Source organism: Mustela lutreola, chromosome 14, assembly GCF_030435805.1.
Source record: "Mustela lutreola isolate mMusLut2 chromosome 14, mMusLut2.pri, whole genome shotgun sequence".
Lineage (NCBI taxonomy): Eukaryota > Metazoa > Chordata > Mammalia > Carnivora > Mustelidae > Mustela > Mustela lutreola.
In genome coordinates this window covers 16,305,247-16,327,168 of record NC_081303.1, presented here as the reverse complement: position 1 = coordinate 16,327,168, position 21,922 = coordinate 16,305,247, and the positions used below count along the sequence as shown (strand labels likewise).

At 35.2% G+C, this 21,922-nt stretch overlaps 1 protein-coding gene and 1 pseudogene across 7 annotated transcripts in view; one reads left to right on the top strand and one right to left on the bottom strand.

Moving 5' to 3' along the window:
* CEP350 (centrosomal protein 350) overlaps positions 1–21,922 on the bottom strand; it is a 154,695-nt gene that overhangs the window by 33,914 nt on the left and 98,859 nt on the right. For 6 of the 7 annotated variants that reach the window (XM_059146956.1, XM_059146961.1, XM_059146958.1 and 3 more), the window contains 6 exons: positions 21,239–21,385; positions 18,069–18,226; positions 10,269–10,391; positions 8,989–9,188; positions 3,323–3,534; positions 117–261 (listed from right to left, as the gene is read on the bottom strand). In XM_059146956.1, coding sequence (XP_059002939.1) covers positions 117–261; positions 3,323–3,534; positions 8,989–9,188; positions 10,269–10,391; positions 18,069–18,226; positions 21,239–21,385 — 985 coding nt within the window. The remainder of the gene's footprint in view (positions 1–116; positions 262–3,322; positions 3,535–8,988; positions 9,189–10,268; positions 10,392–18,068; positions 18,227–21,238; positions 21,386–21,922) is intronic. The other variant, XM_059146962.1, reaches the window with a different exon arrangement.
* LOC131815187 (coiled-coil-helix-coiled-coil-helix domain-containing protein 2-like) lies at positions 4,228–4,758 on the top strand (annotated as a pseudogene).

The window sequence follows — 21,922 nt, the reverse complement described above, 5'->3', positions numbered from 1 at the left end:
AAAGCCTTTACAAATACAACAAAAGATAACATTATTAACAGATGGATAGACAAAGCTTATTAAAGAGGAATTCAAATATAATACGAATAAAACTAATTCCTTAATATTAGTCTTACCTGACTGTGTCATAGATAATGACTCATCTGACCAACTGTAACAGTGTTGATGGGACTTGACAGGTAGACGATACTGTCCTCCAGTCCTATGACTTCCTTTGCTAGACTCCTGCTTTGACACAGATGTGCAGCTTTTGGGAGGTGACTGTTCAAACAGAAAACCAAGTGTGAATTGTTTTGTGAGACATTTGTAAAATCTATTTAACATTCGAGAAACCAAGCAGTTAAAGATAATATTTACAAAGAGTTTTAAGTTAACTCTGTGACAATAAAAAGTAAAAACAGTTTAGAAATTATATAAAGGATAAGACCTCAACATTTTAAAGTCACAGAAAAAAGCTATATAAAGAAGTATGCTTTTTAAAAAATGTTTATAATAAAGTAAGTGAGTGGCTATTGTTTAAGTGATATTTATCATCTATTTTTTAATTTAAAAAAATTCTAAATATGGTGCAGGTATTTTTTTCAGCATAGTATTTTAATTTCCTTCAGATGTATTCCCAGAAGTGGAGCTGCTGGATCATATGGTAGTTCTCCATTGACAGATAATGGATTAAAAAAATGTGTACGTATACATGTGCATGCACACAGAGACACACAAACACAGACAGACACACAAACATACAGAGGAATACTATTCAGTCATAAAGAAGGAAGGAAATCCTGCCATTTGCAACATGGATGGACCTTGCACTCTGCTAGGAGAAATAAATCAGACAGAAAAAGACAAATACTATATGATCTCACTTTTATGTAGAATCTAAAAAAAAAAAAAAAAAAAACCCAAAGCAAAAACAAACTCACAGAAGAGATCAGATTTGTGGTTACCAGAGGTGCGGGGAATTGGAAGAAGGTGGGAAAAGGTACAAACTTCTAGTTATAAGATATGTAAGTCCTAGGGATGCAATGAACACTGTGATGACTAATGAATGCTGCTGTACAGTACATGTAAGAATTGCTAAGGGAGGAGCTTAAACATTCTCATTATAAGGAAAAAGACTTTTTTTTTTTTTTTGGTTACTGTATAAAGTAAGGGATATTAACTAAACTTATTATAATAATCGTTTCACAATATATACATGTCAACCCATTACGCTGTACACCTTAAACTTATACCGTGCTGTGTGTCAATTGTATCTCAATAAAACTGAAAAAAACTTTAAAAATACTAAATATGTACTAGTTTTGTGGAAAGAAGGAAAAAAGAGGGGAAAGAAGAGAAGAAAAGAGCAAAAGACTGTCCACAGAGCGTATTACAAAGGATGTAATTTCTACCCTGACATCAGGTGGAAGTGAGAATGCCGACTTTGATATCTAGCTATTACCACTTCTTATTTCTGTGAATTTGCGCAAGTTTCCTAGCCTGCTAAGCTTTGGGGTGGGACTTAACACAGTATCTACAGAATTGTGAGGATAATCCACATAAGGCATTTAGCATATTAGTTGACACTTGGTAAGTAGCAATCAACAAATATTAGTTTTTATTATAAAAACCATTTTAAGACATGCTAGTTTTAATTCTTTGACATATTTTCTTGAGAGAGAAAAAAATCTAATTTTTAGAGCTTGATCAGGCAATGGTTATTCCGAATCTTAACAATGCTAGGTAGGATCTAATCAATACACAGGAAGTAATAATAAGATTGTGTAAAAAACATACTTTGTTGTGAATTCCATGCTACAATTATGTATACAAGCCTATTGCCACAGAACTAAGAATTTGCTAACATAATTTAATTAGAAAACTTTTATAATCTAAAACCTCTGTTTTCAGGTATGTGCCCAAGACATTGGAATATTTTGCAACATAGCACGAAAACAGCTTCTTTGTTAGATTGTTGTTTAAAAAGAATGGTTTTCCCTCAAATCTTACAGATGCATAACACACATGAATCTGACTGATTTTTTTTTTAATATTTTATTTATTTATTTAACAGACAGTGATCACAGGTAGGCAGAGAAGCAGGCAGAGAGAGAGGAAGGGAAGCAGGCTCCCTGCCGAGCAGAGAGCCCAATGCGGGGCTCGATCCCAGGACCCTGAGATCATGACCTGAGCCAAAGGCAGAGGCTTTAATCCACTGAGCCACCTAGGTGCCCCTGACTGATTTTTTAATGGGAAAATGCAATTCATTCTTCATATCCATAATAAATTGAAGGTTCTACCAAAGGGTATTCCATTCTGAATGTAAGTGTATTGTATTCCTTTTTTTAGACATAGAGAGACCTTAACAAAGTTTCTCACATAAAATTTAATAATATGTTAATTCCTTTATATACTTTATAAAATCAAATTTAAAAACAAAAGCACTTTAAAAAAAGAAAAACATTTAAGTTTCTAGCTTAGGTTTTTATCAGATAGTTTTTTTTTAATGAAGTACAGAATTAAGGACAATGTAGAAAACCTTATTCTAATAGTGACTATTACTCTAATTTAGAGTCAATAACCATTTCAGATCTGCTTTAAAGAGATGAAACCACTACTTTTATTCCAATTTATAAAGGCAGTTATTAACTAAATTACAGATAGGCACAACCAAGATCTTATTGTTTCTATTATATGACAGATTAGATTTTAATAAGAACTTTTATCATTCCAATATATTATCTTTAAATTTAAATTCAATGTAAAAAAAAAAATTTAAATTCAATGTAAATTAAAGTTTTACTTATTTAAGTAATCTCTACACCCTATGTGGGGCTTGAATTCCAGACTCCAAGATCAAGAGTCACATGTTTACTGCTGAGTCAGCCAGGTGCTCCAACCTTAAATTATCTTTCGAAGATTTTAGAAGTTCCTGGGGTGCTTAGGTGGCTCAGTTGGTTAAACGTCTGCCTTTGGCTCAGTTCATGATCCTGGGGTCCTGGAATGCAGCCCCCCATAGGGCTCCTTGCTCAGCAGGGAGCCTACTTCTCCCTCTCCCTCTGCAGGAACCCAGCTCTTGTGCTCTCTTCTCTCGCTCTCTCAAATAAATAAATAAATAAATAATCTTTTAGAAGTTCCTATCCCCTCAATATCAATAGACTTAATAATATATAATTTTATAACTGCCACTAAAACTAAGATTCATATATTTATAAATCTTTAGAATTCAATGAAAATCTTTACTCCTGTTCAAATGTCATATACGGTATGTTACAGGTATGGGCGACAGGCAACACTATCACGAATTGCGTACGTTTTAAGGAATAAATATATATTAACTTACATGTTTACTAGGAGAGGTAGAAGATTCCAGTTCCTGTGAAAACACCATTTCTTCCGTAAGTACACTATGATCTGGGCTCCCTGGCTGCTCCTGAACTACAGACTCAGATGGAAGATAGCCCACAGCAGCGCTGCCCAGCTCTTCTGGAATAGAGCTTTCACTGTGTCGGTGAGAGTAGGAAGGTAGTGGAGATTCTGCTTCACTTGTTATTTCTATAGAGAGAGTAAAAAGAAGAAAAAGTCCACAATCTTGGTCAAAAGAAATGTTCAATTGTTATATTTTTATTTGCTTTTGCATAATTCCACTTGCTGCAATTATAGTTTTTAATCCCATCACTTAATGAATCATATTAGTATAAAGTCTGTTAGTCTAAGAATTTGGGCTGACGCAAACTGAGAGAAGGGCTTAGTTGAAAGGAGAGGGAACGGCTTTACATTTTTAAAAGTATCTTTAACGTCTGGTCTAACAGAAGACAGTTGGATTCTCATATCTGCTTCTGTCTGCAATCTGGGGCTACATGTTGCTTTGGTAGAAGCATATGCAGAAAATCTGGCCTCACAAAGAATACATGTAATTAGAAAGGAAAGAGTATTCCAATAATCTTTACAGATAATTGTGGGGATTCTTTTTTGATGTTACACTGAAAATTGACACTTGGTACTTTTTTACATGTTAGAATGTGAAATCTGAAGTCCTCTATCAATAAACTTTGTGATCTGTTATATTACAATCCTTTGATCAACTTTCCACTTTCAATGGATTTTTTGACTCATGCATGATTTTCTAAATCATCACTGGGCATCTGTAAAACACTGCTTCACTGAGTCATGAAGATCTTCCCAGTGTTGACACACCTCATCATACAATATGAAAAGAAGATTCTGGGCCAAAACTCAGACTTGTAGATGCCAAGCTGCTCCACCACTAGCCATGAGCATGGAAGCCAGAGCCGCAGCTCCCACGTGGCTCCTCTGGCCAGCCGGACACCTCAGATGGGAGCTATGCCTAGACCAGCGCCAGCAGCTCAGCCACTGGCAGCGTCTCCACCATCTGCTGCACCCCGGCAGCCAGGTCTCATGGCTCAGATGGCCATCGCTGCAGCTGGCGTGGCTGTGGGCTCTGCTGTTGGGCACATGACAGGTCACGCCATCACTGCGGGCTTCGGTGGAGGAAGCAATGCTGAGCCTCCAAGGCCTGCATCACTTACCAGGAGCCTCAGGAAACCCAGCCAGCATCCCAGCGGCCGGGATCTAGCCCATGCCACTAAGAGAGAAACAGTTTCTGGAGCGCGACCACAACCAGGGTGACCCTGCGCTTTGTGCAGGTTTCAGCGAGGAGCTGCAGCAGCGCAGATGTGCGAATGAATTAACCTGATCGAGAAGTTCAGACTGAAGATACGGAACATCACCTCTCATGACCAAGTTGATTTAACATAAAAATATGATTAATAGTGGATATATAAAGTATAAAACACCAGTTAAATCTCTCCTTCATCATTAAACACAGTTTTCTTCAGAATTGGAATGAAAAAGGGTGTTCTTACTATACAGAAGTTCACTGAGACGGTCTGAGTTTGGGGCGGGGCAGATGTCTGTGTGCCTCCTTAAGTCACCTTTTGTAATGTTCTCGTTTGTGAATTAATTAGAAGAGTGGTTTTCTCCCCTCTCCAAGAAGATGATTCTAATTAATATCACCACCCATCATATCAGGAACATCTTTTAAGTACTGGAAAGCTGTCCAGCTCACAATGGGGGAAAAAGCATTTCCAAAATCCTAAACTTTCACCTTGAAATCTTAAATTTTATCACTCACAATAAATACTGTCACTTGTGCTCCTTTCTTGAAGAGTCAGAGTTAACGTAATTTATTTCTGAGAAATTGTTTGCCAAATACCTAAGTGACCATGGTTTTTAGTCATTTAAGTACAAAGAATACTCCATGATAAAAATGGCTAATTCAGCTTGCAACTCAAATCACTGCATTAAGTGCTTTTCTTCAAGGCAACCACTCTCCTTCAGCACAGGCAAGTGCTTTATGCGTATTTCCTATTCCGTCACACAAAATATTACAAAGATATATACTCAAAGGTTGAGACTCAACAAAATTGGTATTTGTAAATGCTTATTTAAGGACCTCCTTCTGTAAAACCGGCACATTATCCGTAGTGCAAAGTGTTGAAGAATACAATGACTACCACCACCGCTAGGCGCCACTGCCTTGATTCTTGCTAAGGCATCAGCAATTTCGCTATTATATTTGCTACATTGGTGTAATGTCAACACAGTGAAAAAGGCAAACAGCATGTCAGCATTATTATAAAAATAGTACTAATCTCCCAGATCCTCTGTGAGGATTTCAGAGACCTCCCCAGACTTTCACGGGCCATACTTTAAGAAACACTACTCTAGGATTCATACCTGGGATTGGAACCACAGAATTGTAGGATCTGTATACCTCACTTCTATTCTTTTACTGATTGTTTTTACTTCTTATTTTTATTTACTTATTTTGAGAATGAACATGAGCACGAGAGTGGGGAGGCGCAGAGATTCTTCTTTTTTTTTTAAGGTTTTATTTATTTATTTGACAGAGAGAAATCACAAGTAGATGGAGAGGCAGGCAGAGAGAGAGAGAGAGAGAGAAGCAGGCTCCCTGCCGAGCAGAGAGCCCTATGCGGGACTCGATCCCAGGACCCTGAGATCATGACCTGAGCCGAAGGCAGCGGCTTAACCCACTGAGCCACCCAGGCGCCCGGGGCAGAGATTCTTAAGCAGGTTCCACAGCTGGTGCGGAGCCTGATGTATGGCTCCATCTTAGAATCCTGAGATCATGACCCAACCCAAAACCAAGAGCAGGAGGCTCAACCAACTGAACCACCCATGTGGCACTCAATTACTTTTAATGCCTCTTTTTTCAACCTGTTTTTTAAACTAGGTTTAACAATTAATATACCAGCAGGTCCTTGTTCTACCTACGTACCAACAAGTTTGACGGGTATTGTGAAAGCATTGAATGATGGCCCTCAAAAAGATACGTTCCTGTCTTACCCCCCAGGAACCTGTGAATGTAATCTTATTTGGAAAAAGGTCCTTGCAGATGTAATTAAGGATCTCATAATGAGGCCGGCCAGGGGGCATCTGACTCTTGATTTAGGTTCAGGTCATGATCCCTTGTGGGATCTATGTTTAGCTCAGAGTCTGCTTGGGATTCTCCCTCTGGAACCCCCGCCACCTTCTGCTCACATGCTTATGTGTATGCATACTCTCTCTCTCTTTCTCTCTCTCTGAAATAAATAAAATCTTTTTAAAAACAGTGGAAGGATCTCATGATGAGATCACAAGCTCAAAGAAGGAAGAACTGTTTCCTGGAACCTTCAGATGGTACACAGTGCTGCCAACATCTGCTGTTGTTACTTCTGGCCTCCAAAAGTGAGAGACTAAAACATTTTTTAAGCTATCAAATTTTGTAGTAATTTGTTACAGCAGCCCTAGGAAATGAACAGAGGTATCAAATAGTATGTCTTTGTGATTTTAATACCTTAATTACTAAAAAAGTTAAACATCTTTTCAGATGTTTATTGATAATTTGGACTTCTTCATTTGTGAATTATCTACTCTTTTGCCCATTTTTAAAAATGTCATTTTATTTTTGATTCATAGGAGTTGCTTGCATATTCTTATACTACTCCTTTGCCAGTCATATGTGTTGCAAATATCTTTTTATTTTGTTGTTTTACTTTTTTTATGGTGTATTAATGAACAGAAATTCTTAATTTATTGAAGTCAAATTATTGGTCTTCCTCTTTATGGTTTTGCTTTGTATAACACATTAAAGAGATCTTTCCCTCCCCTTTATATCATGTAGATATTCTCTTACATGGTCCTCTAAAAAGTTCCTTAATTCTAATTTTTAGATTTAAGCCTTTTTAAAAACAACAACAACAACAACAACAACAACAACAACAACAACAAAAACTTTTAGCTGAGTCTTTCTTTTTCTTTTCTTTTTTTAAAAAGATTTTATTTATTTGACAGACAGAGATCACAAGTAGGCAGAGAGGCAGGCCGAGAGAGAGAAGGAAGCAGGCTCCCTGCTGAGCAGAGAGCCTGATGCGGGGCTCGATCCCAGGACCCTGGGATCATGAGCTGAGTCGAGGGCAGAAGCTTTAACCCACTAAGCCACCCAGGTGTCCCTTAGCTGAGTCTTTCTAAACTGTCAATCTAGGGATCCAATTCATTTTTCCCTGTCTCCAAAATTTATGAAAGTCTCTTTCATCACTGTTCATCAAAGTTACCTGTGTTGGAAGCCAACTTTCCATATATGCAAGAGTCTTTTTCTGGGCTGTTTCACAGTCTATTTGTCTATCTCTGTGCAAATGATTGTTTTAATTATATACTTTTACAAGTTTTGATATATAGTAAAATAAGTTCTCCATTAGCAGTGTCTTTGCTTTTTGGTCCTTTGTTCTTTCATATAAATTTTAAAATGAACTTGTCAAACTTATGAAGAACTCTTGCTGAGTTTCTGACATAAACTGTCTTGAATCTATAAATAAATTCAGGCAGAATTAACATCTTTATGACACTGATTCTGTGAGTATGGAAAAGCTATATATTTTGGTCTTCTCTAATGTCTCCTAATAAATTCTAAAGTTTTCTCCATAAAGATCTTATATATTTTTAAGTTTATCCCTAATAATTCACATTTTTTATTTCTATGATAAATAGTATCTCTTTTAAAAATCAGATTTTCTGGGGCGCCTGGGTGGCTCAGTGGGTTAAGGCCTCTGTCTTCAGCTCAGGTCATGACCCCGGGGTCATGGGATCGAGCCCCGCATCAGGCTCTTTGTTCAGTGGGGCGCCTACTTCCTCCTCTCTCTCTGCCTGCCTCTCTGCCTACTTGTGATCTCTGTTGTTCAAATAAATAAATAAAATCTTTAAAAAAAAAAATCAGATTTTCTAACTAATTTCTGCTGCTCTATAGACTTGTAATTGAATTTTGTTTATAAATTTTATATCCAGCAACCATGCTAAACTCACTTGTTAATTCTAATAACTGACATGTAAATGCTGATTTTCTATATGCACAGCTTTAACATCTGTAATAATGAGTTTTGCTTCTTCCTTTCATTCCTTAGGTAAAAATAAAAACATCTTTGTCTTATTTCCAAATTCAAAGGGAAAGTTTTCTATGTTTTATCATTAAGTATGGTACCTTGGAGGTTTGGTTTTTCATTTTTGTTTATAGATATCCTAGATCAGGTAAACAAAGTTCCCTTCCATTGCTACTTTATCTAAAATTTGTTTTATTACAAATGCTTTTTAGATTTTATCAAGTCCTTTTCCAAATCTATTGAGATGTCTTGTAATTTTTCTCCTTTAATCTGTTTAAGTAATTTGCACCACATGATCGATTTTTTAGAATATGTTAAACCCTACTTGGTCATGGAATAACCCATTTCCATTTCATGGAATATACCTATTTTTTCTAAGTTTTCAAGTATATTAGTTATTCACAATGTTCTCATATTTGCAATGTTTGTGGCATTTGCAATTGTATCACTTTCTTCACACTTAATCATTCACCTTTTAAAAAATATAATGAAGTAAATCTCCCAGTTATCTTAGGCTTTGGTTTGTAGTTAGAACAGAGTTAGTATTTATTACCTTTCTGTTCTGTTCTCTCATCCTCAAGTTCTTTCTTAGGAGTTTTAGGTTTTATTAATTCTTTGTCCCAGGCAGCCAAAGCTTGTTTTTCCATTTGACGGATTTCTGCTTCCTCTGCATCCAAACGTCGCTTCCACTCAAGCAGCTCCTCTGCATGTTGTCGCCGTTGCATTAGTTTTTGCTCTCGTTTTGTCAGAAACCTATGGTCACACCATGAAAAACAGTCAGAGAACAAATCTATGGACAGAAATCGCTCCGAGAGCTCTACCACTCATTGCCTTATGAACAATCTGTGTAAAAACAGGACATTCATACTACTCCTTTGAAAAACTTTGAAATAACAGAAGCTTTGATGGTGAGTCAACATATTCAGAAAACAAAAGAATTTATGTTTTACTTGTAACTGTTTATAAAGACAAATTCAGAAAAGAAAATCTTCAGAATATCTGGACAGCCATGGCTGATAAAACATAACTTACATATTCACTTCTCATAGGTGATTCTTTTCATAACAGAAGATATAAGGAATTTATTCTGAAGGTTCAGACCAGAAACACACAAATCCAAACCCAAAACAACAAAGACCAAAACAACAAGAAAAACAAATCTCAAAGCCCCCAAACAAGCAAGCAAACAAAAAAGACATGTTCATGTCCCTTTCTGACTTTTACTTTCAAATTCAGTCTAGTTTTATTTCAGGTATCACTACACCACTCTTTGGTTCCCACTGCCTGAGGATGCAATGTGAGGTGATAATTACGGAGAGCACCACAGTCAGAGGCCTTATGCATATAAACATAACTAATTATTTACTTAGGTAAGAGGATGCAACAAATGCCTCAAATTTCTCAGTGTAGCCCAATCATTGAAATTAAATAGCCCAATGTATCTCAGCTGCAAAGGGTTAAGAGAAATTACTGATTTAGGAAACAGTTATCTAAGTAGTTAAAAAGCTACTACTAAACTCTCCTCATTTATAGATGCCAAAGCTAATTAAAAGGTGGGCTGCTCCTATTACTGGTCTTAGATCTATACTGGTGGCTAATCAACAAAAATGCATTCACACATCCAACAAACACTTAATAAAAAGCACAAAAACTGTCATTCCACTTCTTGAACAATCAGCATATCAAATTAACGTGGAAACAAAGGTAATCTATGGGACATTTGACAAGAGGCCCCAGGTTGTTAAGAAAAAAAAAAAGAAGAAAAGCAATCAAAACAAACAAAAAGAACAGAGCATGCTCTATCAAAGAGTGCACTGAAAAAGGTGCAGTTACCTGACCAACTGGTTGTAGATATACAGCTGGAATTTGGGATGAAGGTTGGGAAAACAGACACTGAGAGAGGCCCAGTGATGAGACGTAAAGACAGAGAAGAAGTAGTGAACAGGAGAGCAGTGTCTACAAAATAAGGAGGAAGATTTTAAAACCAAGAGATCAAGAGGCAGAAAGAATGAGAAAGGGAAAGCAAAAGGGCTGAGTGGAGAACTTTTAATACGCTTCCTGAATAACATTATATGCTACTCAGTTAAAGCGAGTGTTATGTTCTACGTGACATATAAAACATGTATGACTATAGATCTTACCGACGATTTCTGAATAAACATGCCTTTCTTCTCAGATGTTGCTTAACCATCATCTATAGTTTCAGGCAGATTTGCTTGTATGTGAGTAAAGTTATGAGAAGTACAGTATGGAGCTAAATAAGCTTTCCCATAAGCTCTAACATAGACTACAACAATTACGGCTGTGAACCTAGTACATCCGCAATTCTATACATGTATATCATCCTGAGCAAATGATTTCTATATCCACACCTGGTCATATATTTTAAGTCTTAAGTTAAATAAAAAGCACTATGTTTGCTTTACCTAGCCTTTACCATCATGATCTAGCTTGAAAATAATAATTTAGAAAATAAATTTAGAGTTAAAAACACCTTGTTCACCTCTACAGCATGAAATTTACTGCCCGTAGGACCTACCAAAGGTATCTTGCTTTATATTTACAAAGGCCCACTTTAATAAGATTGAAATACAATATCCAGTCTATAAAATATTAGAATGCATAATTAAGAATAAACTAAGCTAGTCATAATAAATACTCCTGGTTAAAAAAAAATCATGCTATGGACAGCTCAAGCATAAGGTTAAAAGAAGAAAATTTCACATGCTAAAAGTTATAAGTAGAAAATTCTCTTCTTCTTAAATAGTAAGTCGATCATTTATTTATATATATAAGTATATATATATTTGAGAGGATAAATAAGTCTACTAATAGTTTGAAAGGTTAGTTCTCTTTGACAGAGCACGCTCCTGTTCACATGCACACAACAATAACCTGTAGATCAAGGCAACATTTTTTGCCTTGGAAGGGCAAGGAATATCATTATGTCAAAGAAGTGAGAAAATCTAGGTATAAATCCATTTATTCATTTGGATTTTAAAAAGTTGGTACAATCTTGCCTAAACATGTATCTTTAGATACATAGAGTATTTCAACGTCTGTTTCCCCATATACAACTGAATATTTCACCTCCCCTTCATTTACTTATATACACACACTCACACATACATACACATTCTTATTTGGATTGCCTTGATTTTAAGCACTGAAGTTCAAGGAAAAACAGTTTTGCCAAATTTTAGTAAGACACTGCAATCTTCCTTGCCATTCTTTATGACTGTATAACAAACTTATTTTGATGCTAATTATCAAAATATTACACAAAAACAAAGGTACTTGGCAAAAGGTCCAAAAAATCTATTCATAATATTCAAATATCACCCACCCTCTTAAGTATAGAACTGCTAAATGCATGCATGACCTAGTACAAAAAGTAGAATAGTATTGGAACATGTGAAAAAACTGTAAAAAAAAGAATTACAATTTAAATTTATCCAGCCCAATATAGAGACTAATAATTTTCTCTACCAGAACAAGTACTGAGCATTTATTTTTCACTTGTAAGGATTAAGCATATTCAAAAGCTAAGTTAGAAATGAACAACAACAAAAAATAGCTAACAGAAAAAGGAAAGAAAATAGGTTAAGAAATAGTATAAGAAAAGTTCAACTTAAGTTAAAATTTCTTCCCAGAAACATACCTTCCTTATTTATGTGTATTCTAGAAATAGTGTCCTTTAAAAGCTAAATAAAATAAAGTTGAAATAAAAGCAGCAGTACTTCACATTGGAGTTAACAATCCTTCAAGATGCCACAGAAATAAAATTGGTGAATGATAGAGAAATAAATGCCTCCTAAGAGAAAACACTGCTAACAGTGTTTCTTCTAATGGTAACAGAACACTGGACTGGGGTAGGAGTAGGCATAATAGATTTAATCTAGTATGTAAATCACTGTGTTCTTACAATGTTTAATCTTAAGAAATTCATGAGTAATTAGTTTTCTTTTTAAAAATCTCTAAGAGAGAAAGAGAGAGTGAGAGCCCGCGTGCGCAGGGGAAGGAGCATAGGGAGGAGGGACAAGCAGACTCTGCTTAGCACAGGGTCCAATGCAGGGCTCAATCTCACCATCCTGAGAGCATGACGTGAGCCAAAACCAAGAGTCAGACGCTTAACTGACAGAGCCACCCAGCCAACCCTGGTTCTCTTTTAAAGTCACACTTTCATACTCTAAACTTGAGCTGTGCAACTATTCAAGCCCAGTAGTCAGTTACTCAACACTTTTCCAATTTGAACAGATCCTATTAAGTCATCACTGTAGTTTAAAAACAAAACAAAACAAAACTATGAGTTTATAACAGTCTTGTACCCCTGAAACAATAATGTTATATGTTAATTAAACAAACAAACAAACAACTATGAGGTTGAAAGCCAATATGCTAACTTAACTCAACTTCAACTTTGGCTGGCTGATGTCCAGAGAGCCGGACCCTAGTTCTGGTTGTGTGTATTACCTGAGGCAAGTTACTTATCTCCATGGCCTCAATTTCTTCCTGTGAAACCAAGGGAGTACACTAGATGACTTCTCTAAGAGCTCTTTTAGGTCCAACAGTTTATAATGCTTTCTTTCTCCATTCAAGTAGCTCCTCACGCTTTTTTTTAAGTTCTTCAAAACAATGCTAGACCATGTGACATAAATGAGAAATTTTTTTTCCCATTGAGTTAGTATAATTGTAGATTGTGTTCCAACATTATTATAAAAAACCATGCTATCATTTGAAGGAGCAAAATTATGATGTAAATTTTAAATGAAATTTTGAGGTGTAAAATAATTTGCCTCTGAAAGACATTAAACAAAAGAAAAACCTAACACTTTAAATCATTTTAAAATTCTTTCTGGACCAAAAATTAAATCTATTATTATGATAAATAAAAATGAAACAGTTTTATCTCAGGGACATGAGATTGAGATCCATTTTGGGCTCCACGCTCAGGAGTGAGTCTTCTTGAGATTCTTTCCCTCTGCCCCTCCCTCTACTCGCATGTCTGCACACACATGCAGGCACTCTTTGTCAAAAATAAATAATTCTTTTAAAAAGATGTCGTCTCGCAATTTTTCCAAAACAAAATTTATTCTATTACTTAAAATTGTCTAATAATAATTTGCTTATATTTAAAATACATAATAATTTGAATATATTTAAACAAAATCTTAACCCAGGAACTAAAGAAAATAAAAATCATTATCAGGCTATTAGGGTTTATTCAGCTACCACACTTAGACTAGAACCTTCTAAGAAATTATAGTTCTAATTTAAGGCAGGAGTGCCTGGATGGCTCAGTCATTAAGCATCCAATTCTTGGATCTCCAGTAGGTCTTGAGCTCAGGGTCACCAGTTCAAGCCCCATTTTGGGCTCCATACTAGGCATGGAGCCTACTAAAACAAAACAAAACAACCCCCCCCCCCAAAAAAAAACAGGCAAATTTTAATTTAAGGCAACAGTATTTAGTACATTTTTTAAAAATTTATTTATTTGACAGAGAGAGAGATCACAAGTAAGCAGAGAGGCAGGCAGAGAGAGGGAGAAGCAGGCTCCCTGCTGCACAGAGAGCCTGCTGCGGGGCTCGATCCCACGACCCTGAGATCACGCCCTGAGCCGAAGGCAGAGGCTTAACCAACTGAGCCACCCAGGTGCCCCTACATTTTTTAAAATTCTAACGAAAATGTCTTCTTTAGTGGAACATCAAAAGTGTTCCTCTGCAAATCCTTAACTTTTTAAACTCAAATTAATGAAGATTTTAATACTGACCAGACAATACCACAAATACTGTTAGACAGAGCTATGTCATACAGTATCTGTTTAACTTTATGATTATTTAAAACCAAATAAATTAATCTGCTCATTTAGTGGTTTCTAAGTTAAATGGGAATATTTTTAAATATTTAAATTTTAAGTAAATAAAATATTTAAAATGAAAGTGTGAGAAGTTTTGTGACTTCATTTTTCCATGCTAACTTGGTCTGCAATGATCAAACCAAAATATAACTTATGTGTGTGGGATTTTTTTTTTTTTTTGCTTCTTCTTATGCTATAAAGTACTTACTAATTCAAAAGTATATTTAACTCAGAACACTCATCCATTGAAAACTGACTCGAAATATTCTTTTCAGTAAAAATTTCTTCCTCTTCTGAACTTCCTTAGCAATTGATTTATATATACTTCTCTACAGGATTGATATTTTCTCTTTTTTCCACTTAGAGCATATGCTTTTTAAGAGTAAGGTTTATGTTTGATTCACCTTCATATCTCTTAGAACCTAATACATTCACACATTTCCCAGTAAATAATTACTAAGAATAAGTATATATTTCATAAATAATATGGAAGAACAGCTGCTATTCAATAAAAGAGAAAATGCACTGTGTCCTATTTTAACCCTTGAAGATAACCCCACCCTTTCTGTGTTTCATTTGCTCAGTAAAATATTTTCTTGAAACAGAACTGGCAAATTAACAGAAAAAGTCAATTGCACAGTGTTTTGTTCATGAATACATGTTTCAGGATTATAAAAAATGCACTTATATTGTAAATAATGCCCCTCACCATAATAAACAAAATTCAGATTTCATTTCTCAACAGTACCAAAAAGATAGGGCTATTCAGTCTATGGCTTTTGCAAATATATATTAATTATGACTAATCTTTTTCACAACTTAAACTTCTTTTCTTTTAAAGATTTTATTTATTTATTTGACTGAGACACAGCGAGAGAGGGACCACAAGCAGGGGGAGTGGGAGTGGGAGAAGCAGGCTTCCTACTTAGCAGGGAGCCTGATGCGGGGGCTTGATCCCAGGACCCCCGGATCACAACCTGAGCCAAAGGCAGACGCTTAATGACTGAGCCACCCAGGCACCCCAAAACTTCAATTTCTTTTGCTTTTCACTACAATGAGAAATGGAAATTATTTATATATGTCAGACCAATAAAAAGGTCAGGAAAAGCCACATATCAGAAATACAAACTTTAACAAAGGCATCGCTATTTCAATGAAACATTAAAAAAGGAAATCTTTCACTGTAGCCAAGAAAAGTTTGATAGTTTCAGAAAAATATTTGTCACAGAATTAGAGTTCAGAGGGTTAACAATAAGCAATAACATACAATGAAAAAGTTCTTCCCAAAAGTTAGCAAACCTTCCTGAGGGAGGACTGCTTTCTGACAGGCGTTTTCTATCAATAAAGTAGTAATCTCTTGGAAGACTGCTTTTGCAAATCTACACAACAAATAATAGTGTCTACTATCAAAGGTTCAAATGATTTTGTTTTTAAGTGTCTACTGTAGCAAACGACTATAAAATTAACTCACTCTATTGACTGACATTTATTTACTGACATTCCAATATAATTGGAGGAAATCTAATTGTAAAGTTTTGGTGATCTGAACAGTATTTAAAAACCAGTTTTCACAATGTTTTGTTCTAGACATTAAAAAGTATCAAGTAACAATACTCTATAGTGCATCGCTAATTTTGAAAAATACTCCAGTTTATCCTCAAATTTCAGCACCATCATAAAACATTAAAAATAATTCCTTTGCCACTGCTGTCCCCACCCCATCCCAAGCCACAGACACAACTGCATTGCTTCAAACAACAAATCAAGTGACTGAATACTTCAAAGGCCATTTCTTTGATAAATTGCTCAAATGGTTCCTGTAGTAGCTGACAAAGGAAGGCAGAACAATAATACAAAAATCCCATGTGTTTAATGTTTCAGATTCTGAGAAAATAATTAATAAAAGTTGGAACAAAATCAATAAATGTAAGTCAATTTGTTATTTAGAACTTTTAAAGCTTTAACCAAATCTGAAATAAGCACCACATAAACTGACTCATCTCATAAACAGATTTAAGATTGGCAGTTTCTTCTACAAATGTGATTAAAATTACCAGATTATCATAAAGACCAGCAATGAAGACCTTACTTGATGAGCAAGGGATCAACAAAGAAATTACCCTTGAAGTGGTCTTTCCTCCAATATTTACCATTCAAAGACATTTGGAGGCATATATAAAATGTCAAGTCAGTTATAAAAATTCACAAGAGATTATTCTGAATTCAAACATCCATGAAGCAAAACAGTATGCCTATACAGACTATGGGAAATTTTATCAGGAAAGGAAGAAAGCATCTTTAGTCTACATTTCAATAAATTCCTATATGAAAAAGCCTTATTTAGTTTATCCCATGAAATCATCCAAAAGGCATTATTTACATGTTTATAAATATTTGGTTTTGCCCCCTTATATTTATTTTAAAAATTTGTATTTATTCTTTAAAACTTATTTTCATAACCAATTTAGGTATTTTAAAGTCATGAAATGCAATTTAACTAAGCAATGAAGGGCCAATGTATAACACTGTACCTATAGTAAGTAAGGCCTGATTTACAACTGCTTGACTGTTCAGAAACTAATTAAACCATAGGTTAATGTCACATAAATAGAGAGCATTATTAAACATGGTAATGTGTGACAAAGGATATCAAGCTACAACTGGGGTTCAAACCGTTAACAAAATAAAATAGCAGTCAACAAAAAGTTTTAATGGTTTTCTTTCTAGGGGCGCCTGGATGGCTCAGTCATTAAGCATCTGCCTTCAGCTGCGGTCATGATCCCAGCGTCCTGAGATCGAGCCCGCATCCAGCTCCCCGTTCAGCAGAAAACCTGCTTTTTCCCACTCCCACTCCCCTGCTTATTTTCCCTCTCTTGCTGTGTCTCTCTGTCAAATAAATAAAATCTTCAAAAAATTTTTTTAATTTAAAAAATTTTTTCATTAACATATAATGTATCATTTGCCCCAGACGTACAGGTCTGTGACTCATCAGGCTTACACATTTCACAGCACTCACCATAGCACATACCCCCCCATTTTTTTAATGGGTCTTTCATATTTAAAGAAGGTAATGGTTATAAAGTCAAGGATAGGATTCACGAGCAGATACTTCACAAGCATATTTAATAAAATGTATACTCAGAAGAGTAAACTTTCACATAAATGTAACTTTATATGGTCAACATTGACATAAAACTGAGCTACATTTAAGTAGAAGTAGCTTTCTTTAAAGGAGCCTCTAAAAAAATAATACTTAGAAATGTTTTAGAAGAATGGTTGGCTGCCAAATCATTTAACATCCTAGAAGAATTTCAGTTTTTCTGGTTTCAAATGAGCAATCCACACCTACTTATAAATTAAAATTTCTATTTCACCTCAGATTGAGAGTGGTCAGAGAGCCACAAGATGATATCTCAGGATATACCATTAATTGTTTCCCCAAGTCAGTAGACATATTCTCAGATTTCAGAGAAGGTATGAATTTTACACTTACTTTAGCTTTTAATAAAAGAAAGATGGAAACATTGTCTTGGGTATATGTGCCATTACTATGTTGGTTTTTAAAGTAAGAAACCTGACTGTATTAAAAACAAGAAAATTTGTTTTATAGTAAGATCTATAGTTAAATGACTTCCAAGTTGATTTAACAATTCTGCTAAAATGCTACGGAATTCATAAAATATTACATTGTATCAGTCTAATCTAATGAAGTACATTAAAAATATTTGTTGCTATCATTTTCAACATGAACAGTAGATATTTATTAAAAAAATTACTTTTCATCCATGCGGCTTCTCATTTTTTTCAATTTCTGCATAATGCTGCTAGTTTCACTGCTGGAAATTGAAATGGGGGAAGGACTACGGGTCTCCAAGTCGGTTGGGCCAGGACTGGTTGCCTTATTATCCTTTGTATCATCATCACTATGAGAGTCCTGCAAATAAAAGAGGGCAAAATTTTATAATTTTACTGGAATTTAAGATCTCAAAATAACTTTAAACATTGTTGTTTCAAAATTAAGTTTATCCTCAAGACCATATTTGTAAAACAGCTGCAATTAAGTAATTACTTAAAAGATAAAATTATATCACACATTTAAAAATGGCTAAAATACAGATTTTGTTAAATATAGATTACATATATTTATATATAACCCCAAAGTTATCATTTCTTTTTTTATTTTATTTATTTGAGAGAGAGAGAACATATGCAGGGGGCGGGGAGCAAAGGGAACGGGAGAAGCAGACCCCCTGCTGAGCAGGGAACCTGACTCAGGGCTTGATCCCAGGATGCCAGGATCACCACCCAAGCCAAAGGCAGACACTTTACTGACTGAGCCACCCAGATGTCCCCTCAAAGTATAATTTGTTTAAAAGACTGAAAAAAAATTTAAAAAAATCTTCTGCTACTAGCAATCTAGTATTTGACTATCCTAATATCTTTTAAATTGAACCACTCAAAAGGAATATAAACACCATACACACACACACACACGTACAGATACAAGAATGAAGGGAACACATAAACTTATTTAAATAATATTGAGGGATGGATCTTTTTTCTTCCCAATTCTAATGGGGAAAGTAGTATTTTCTCAAGTTAAAAGGTTTATAATGAAAACATTCAGAACTATTGGTTTAATTGCCACATTGTTTCTCATGAGCAAAAAATAACATTAAATGCTTAATGTTACTGCTTAACATTAACACTTGTCTTTCCCACAAATAGTCATTTAGTCTCATAACTTTTCAGGAAGATGAGTAGGGACAATCATGACCATTTTTATTTTGTGAACAATACAATAGCAGAGGTCTTCTCCTTCCCTTTCTGCCTCCTAAATGATTCAATCCTAAAGGCATTAGATGGAACAGAGCAAGGGAGGGGTCCAGGCAAAGGCAGAGGTGGACAAGGGGACCAAAAGTGGTGTGTTCCCACTGGAATGAGATGAAAAGGGCATCTAGTACAGGAGGGTTCTTATTCAAGGGGAACAATGAGGATGTCCGCAGGGGAGTGGTTCTATATGGCATGTCCCAAGTCCAAACAGAGTGAGGTGGCGTTCCCAGAGAGTACAGAAAGGGTAAGGAGAGTACTGAAAAAGGGAAAGGAGATGGCGGAATAGCTTGACTTGGGAATCAGAAACCAGGGGCGGTGAGGATATCCATATGAGGAAAGGGGTGGCAGTGGTTATGGGAGATGGGTTACACAGAAGAATGATCAAATCATTATCTATATTAAGCGAGATGGTAACCAGTTGTCTATCAGAGAAGGAAGTTTCAAAAAAGAGAAAACGAGGGGGTGGGGGGATGGGGTAACTGGGGAACAGGTATTAAGGAGGGCACATGATCTGATGAGCACTGGGTGTTATACACAACTAGCGAATCACTGAACACTACATAAAAAACTAATAATGTACTATATGTTTGCTAATTGAACTTAATAAAAAAAAAAAGAGAAAACGAGAATGGAACTTATGGTGCTGGATTGGAACTGGAAGAATGGGTATGAACTCATAATATTATATACTGTACGTATATGTACATATAGAAATAAACGTAATGCAAAATGAATTTTTTATTACATCTACATAAACATATATATTGTCTACATTTGTTGCTCTTAGAAGGACCAAAACCCTAAGAGTAATGAGCGTGCTTAGCACCTGATCTTGGTTTCTGAATAACTTTTCTCCTTACAGAACAGCTGATTCCAAGTCTGCGGCAGGGAAGGTACAAGATGATCCTGAAATGTCTTTTTGCAGAAAACATGGAAATGCCTCAAAGACTGACGGAGACATGTCAAAAGCACACAAAAACTTGAAAAGGCTCCTAATGGTCTGACTTGGGACAAAGCGAGCACCAAAAAAATGATAGTAACAGATTTAACACTAAATAAAACAGGAATCTATGAGTCCATACTAACATAAATAAGAGTAAGTTTAATGAAGAATAGAAACTTACATATGTAGTCCCAAAATAACTCATGCAAAGTAATTATTATTTACAAAGAATAAAAAAAAATTATTATTTACATCATCAGTAATGGGATAAATCAAAATAGGGCACCACCTGATTGAATGCAGTGAGAATATAGTATCACGCCCGTGATATTCCAGCTAAAATGCACAATCTGAACTTAATGATGAGGAAATATCATACAAATCCAAGTTGACAAACATTCTACAAAATAGCTGGCATCCAATCTTCCAAAGTATCAAGATCATGAGAGTCAAGTAACTTTTCCAGACTGAAGGAGACTAGAGAGATACGAGAACTAAATGCAATATGTGATTGTGAACTTACCTTCTGATAAAAGCACATTATTGTGACAACTGGAAAACTGTCACACTCTCAACTCAGAAGATAGAGTTCTTTGTACAGTGTTGGAAATTTTCTATAAATTTGAGATTGTTTCAAAATTTAAGTTGTATTTTAAAAATCAAGGCAGAAAATGCCAAGATTTATTTAACTATACAACTATCCAGTGTGGGTTCTCTAACACTACACTGACACTTCACAGTATCTCAGAATAGATCCAAATTTTGCTTTTATCTGAATACCTCCTTTGACTCTTATATCATTATATTAATACTGTATGGCTAAAATTAAATATCAAAAGCAAAAACAGTCCCTCTCATTAATTATCAGGAATATATCTGGATTGACAAGCAAGAACAAGGCTCTCTGTCCCAAATGAGTTTATAAACGGAAAACACTTTTTCAACTATTATATGAACCATGTGTCCCTTTCAAAACTTGAATATTCTGTGGGAAAAAAAATAAAAGCTCTCACTATACATAAAGGCACATACATAGAACTTTATTCTAGTTCACCTATCAACTATCACAGTCCTGGGATGAACATATCCATCAGATGAGAAAGTGAGGCAGAATTAGGCATTAGCAAGCAACATGAGGCAGAAAACGAATAGTGATTTTGTGTAATTTACCAATTTATTCTCTCCTGCCGACTTTAACTTCTCCTGTAACTTTATGGTGGTCTGTCGGATCCTCTCTATCTCCTCCTGCTGTTTCAGAATCAGTTGTCTTTCCTTCCGAGCTGCCTTATTGGCTTCTTGAAGACGTTTAATTTCTGCCTAAGGTTTAAAGAATTAGGAGAGTGGCTGAGATTTGGAGGATACAAGTTCCACGGTAGCATTTTAAGAAAGCCCAATCATCACATACATCAAAACAAACAAACAAACAAACCATAAAGTATTCGAAGTAAAATAGTATCAAAAAATTCTGAACATGTTAAAATAATTTAACATGATCCCTTAATTTAAATAATTATAATTACAACAGACTGATAATTTTCTATCCCCTTTTTAAACTTAAGATACTTCATATTTTTCACATTTTTCCATAGTGCTACTTGGTCTTCACACTTATTTAACAGTTGCATAACAAGTAGTTAATGTAACAATTATTACTGGTTAGATGAACAAATCAAAGAGGATAAACCCTATTATGGCCCTTAAAATCACTTAAAGATTGCTTTAAAAAAAGAACGGTCTCCACCAGAAACATTTAAGACTATACTGCACCAAAGTCTCTCCACACAGGGTATAGCTAAGTTTTCTGTCACTTATTAAGCAAAAGATGATATACTTCACAGTTAATAATTGTTAAAA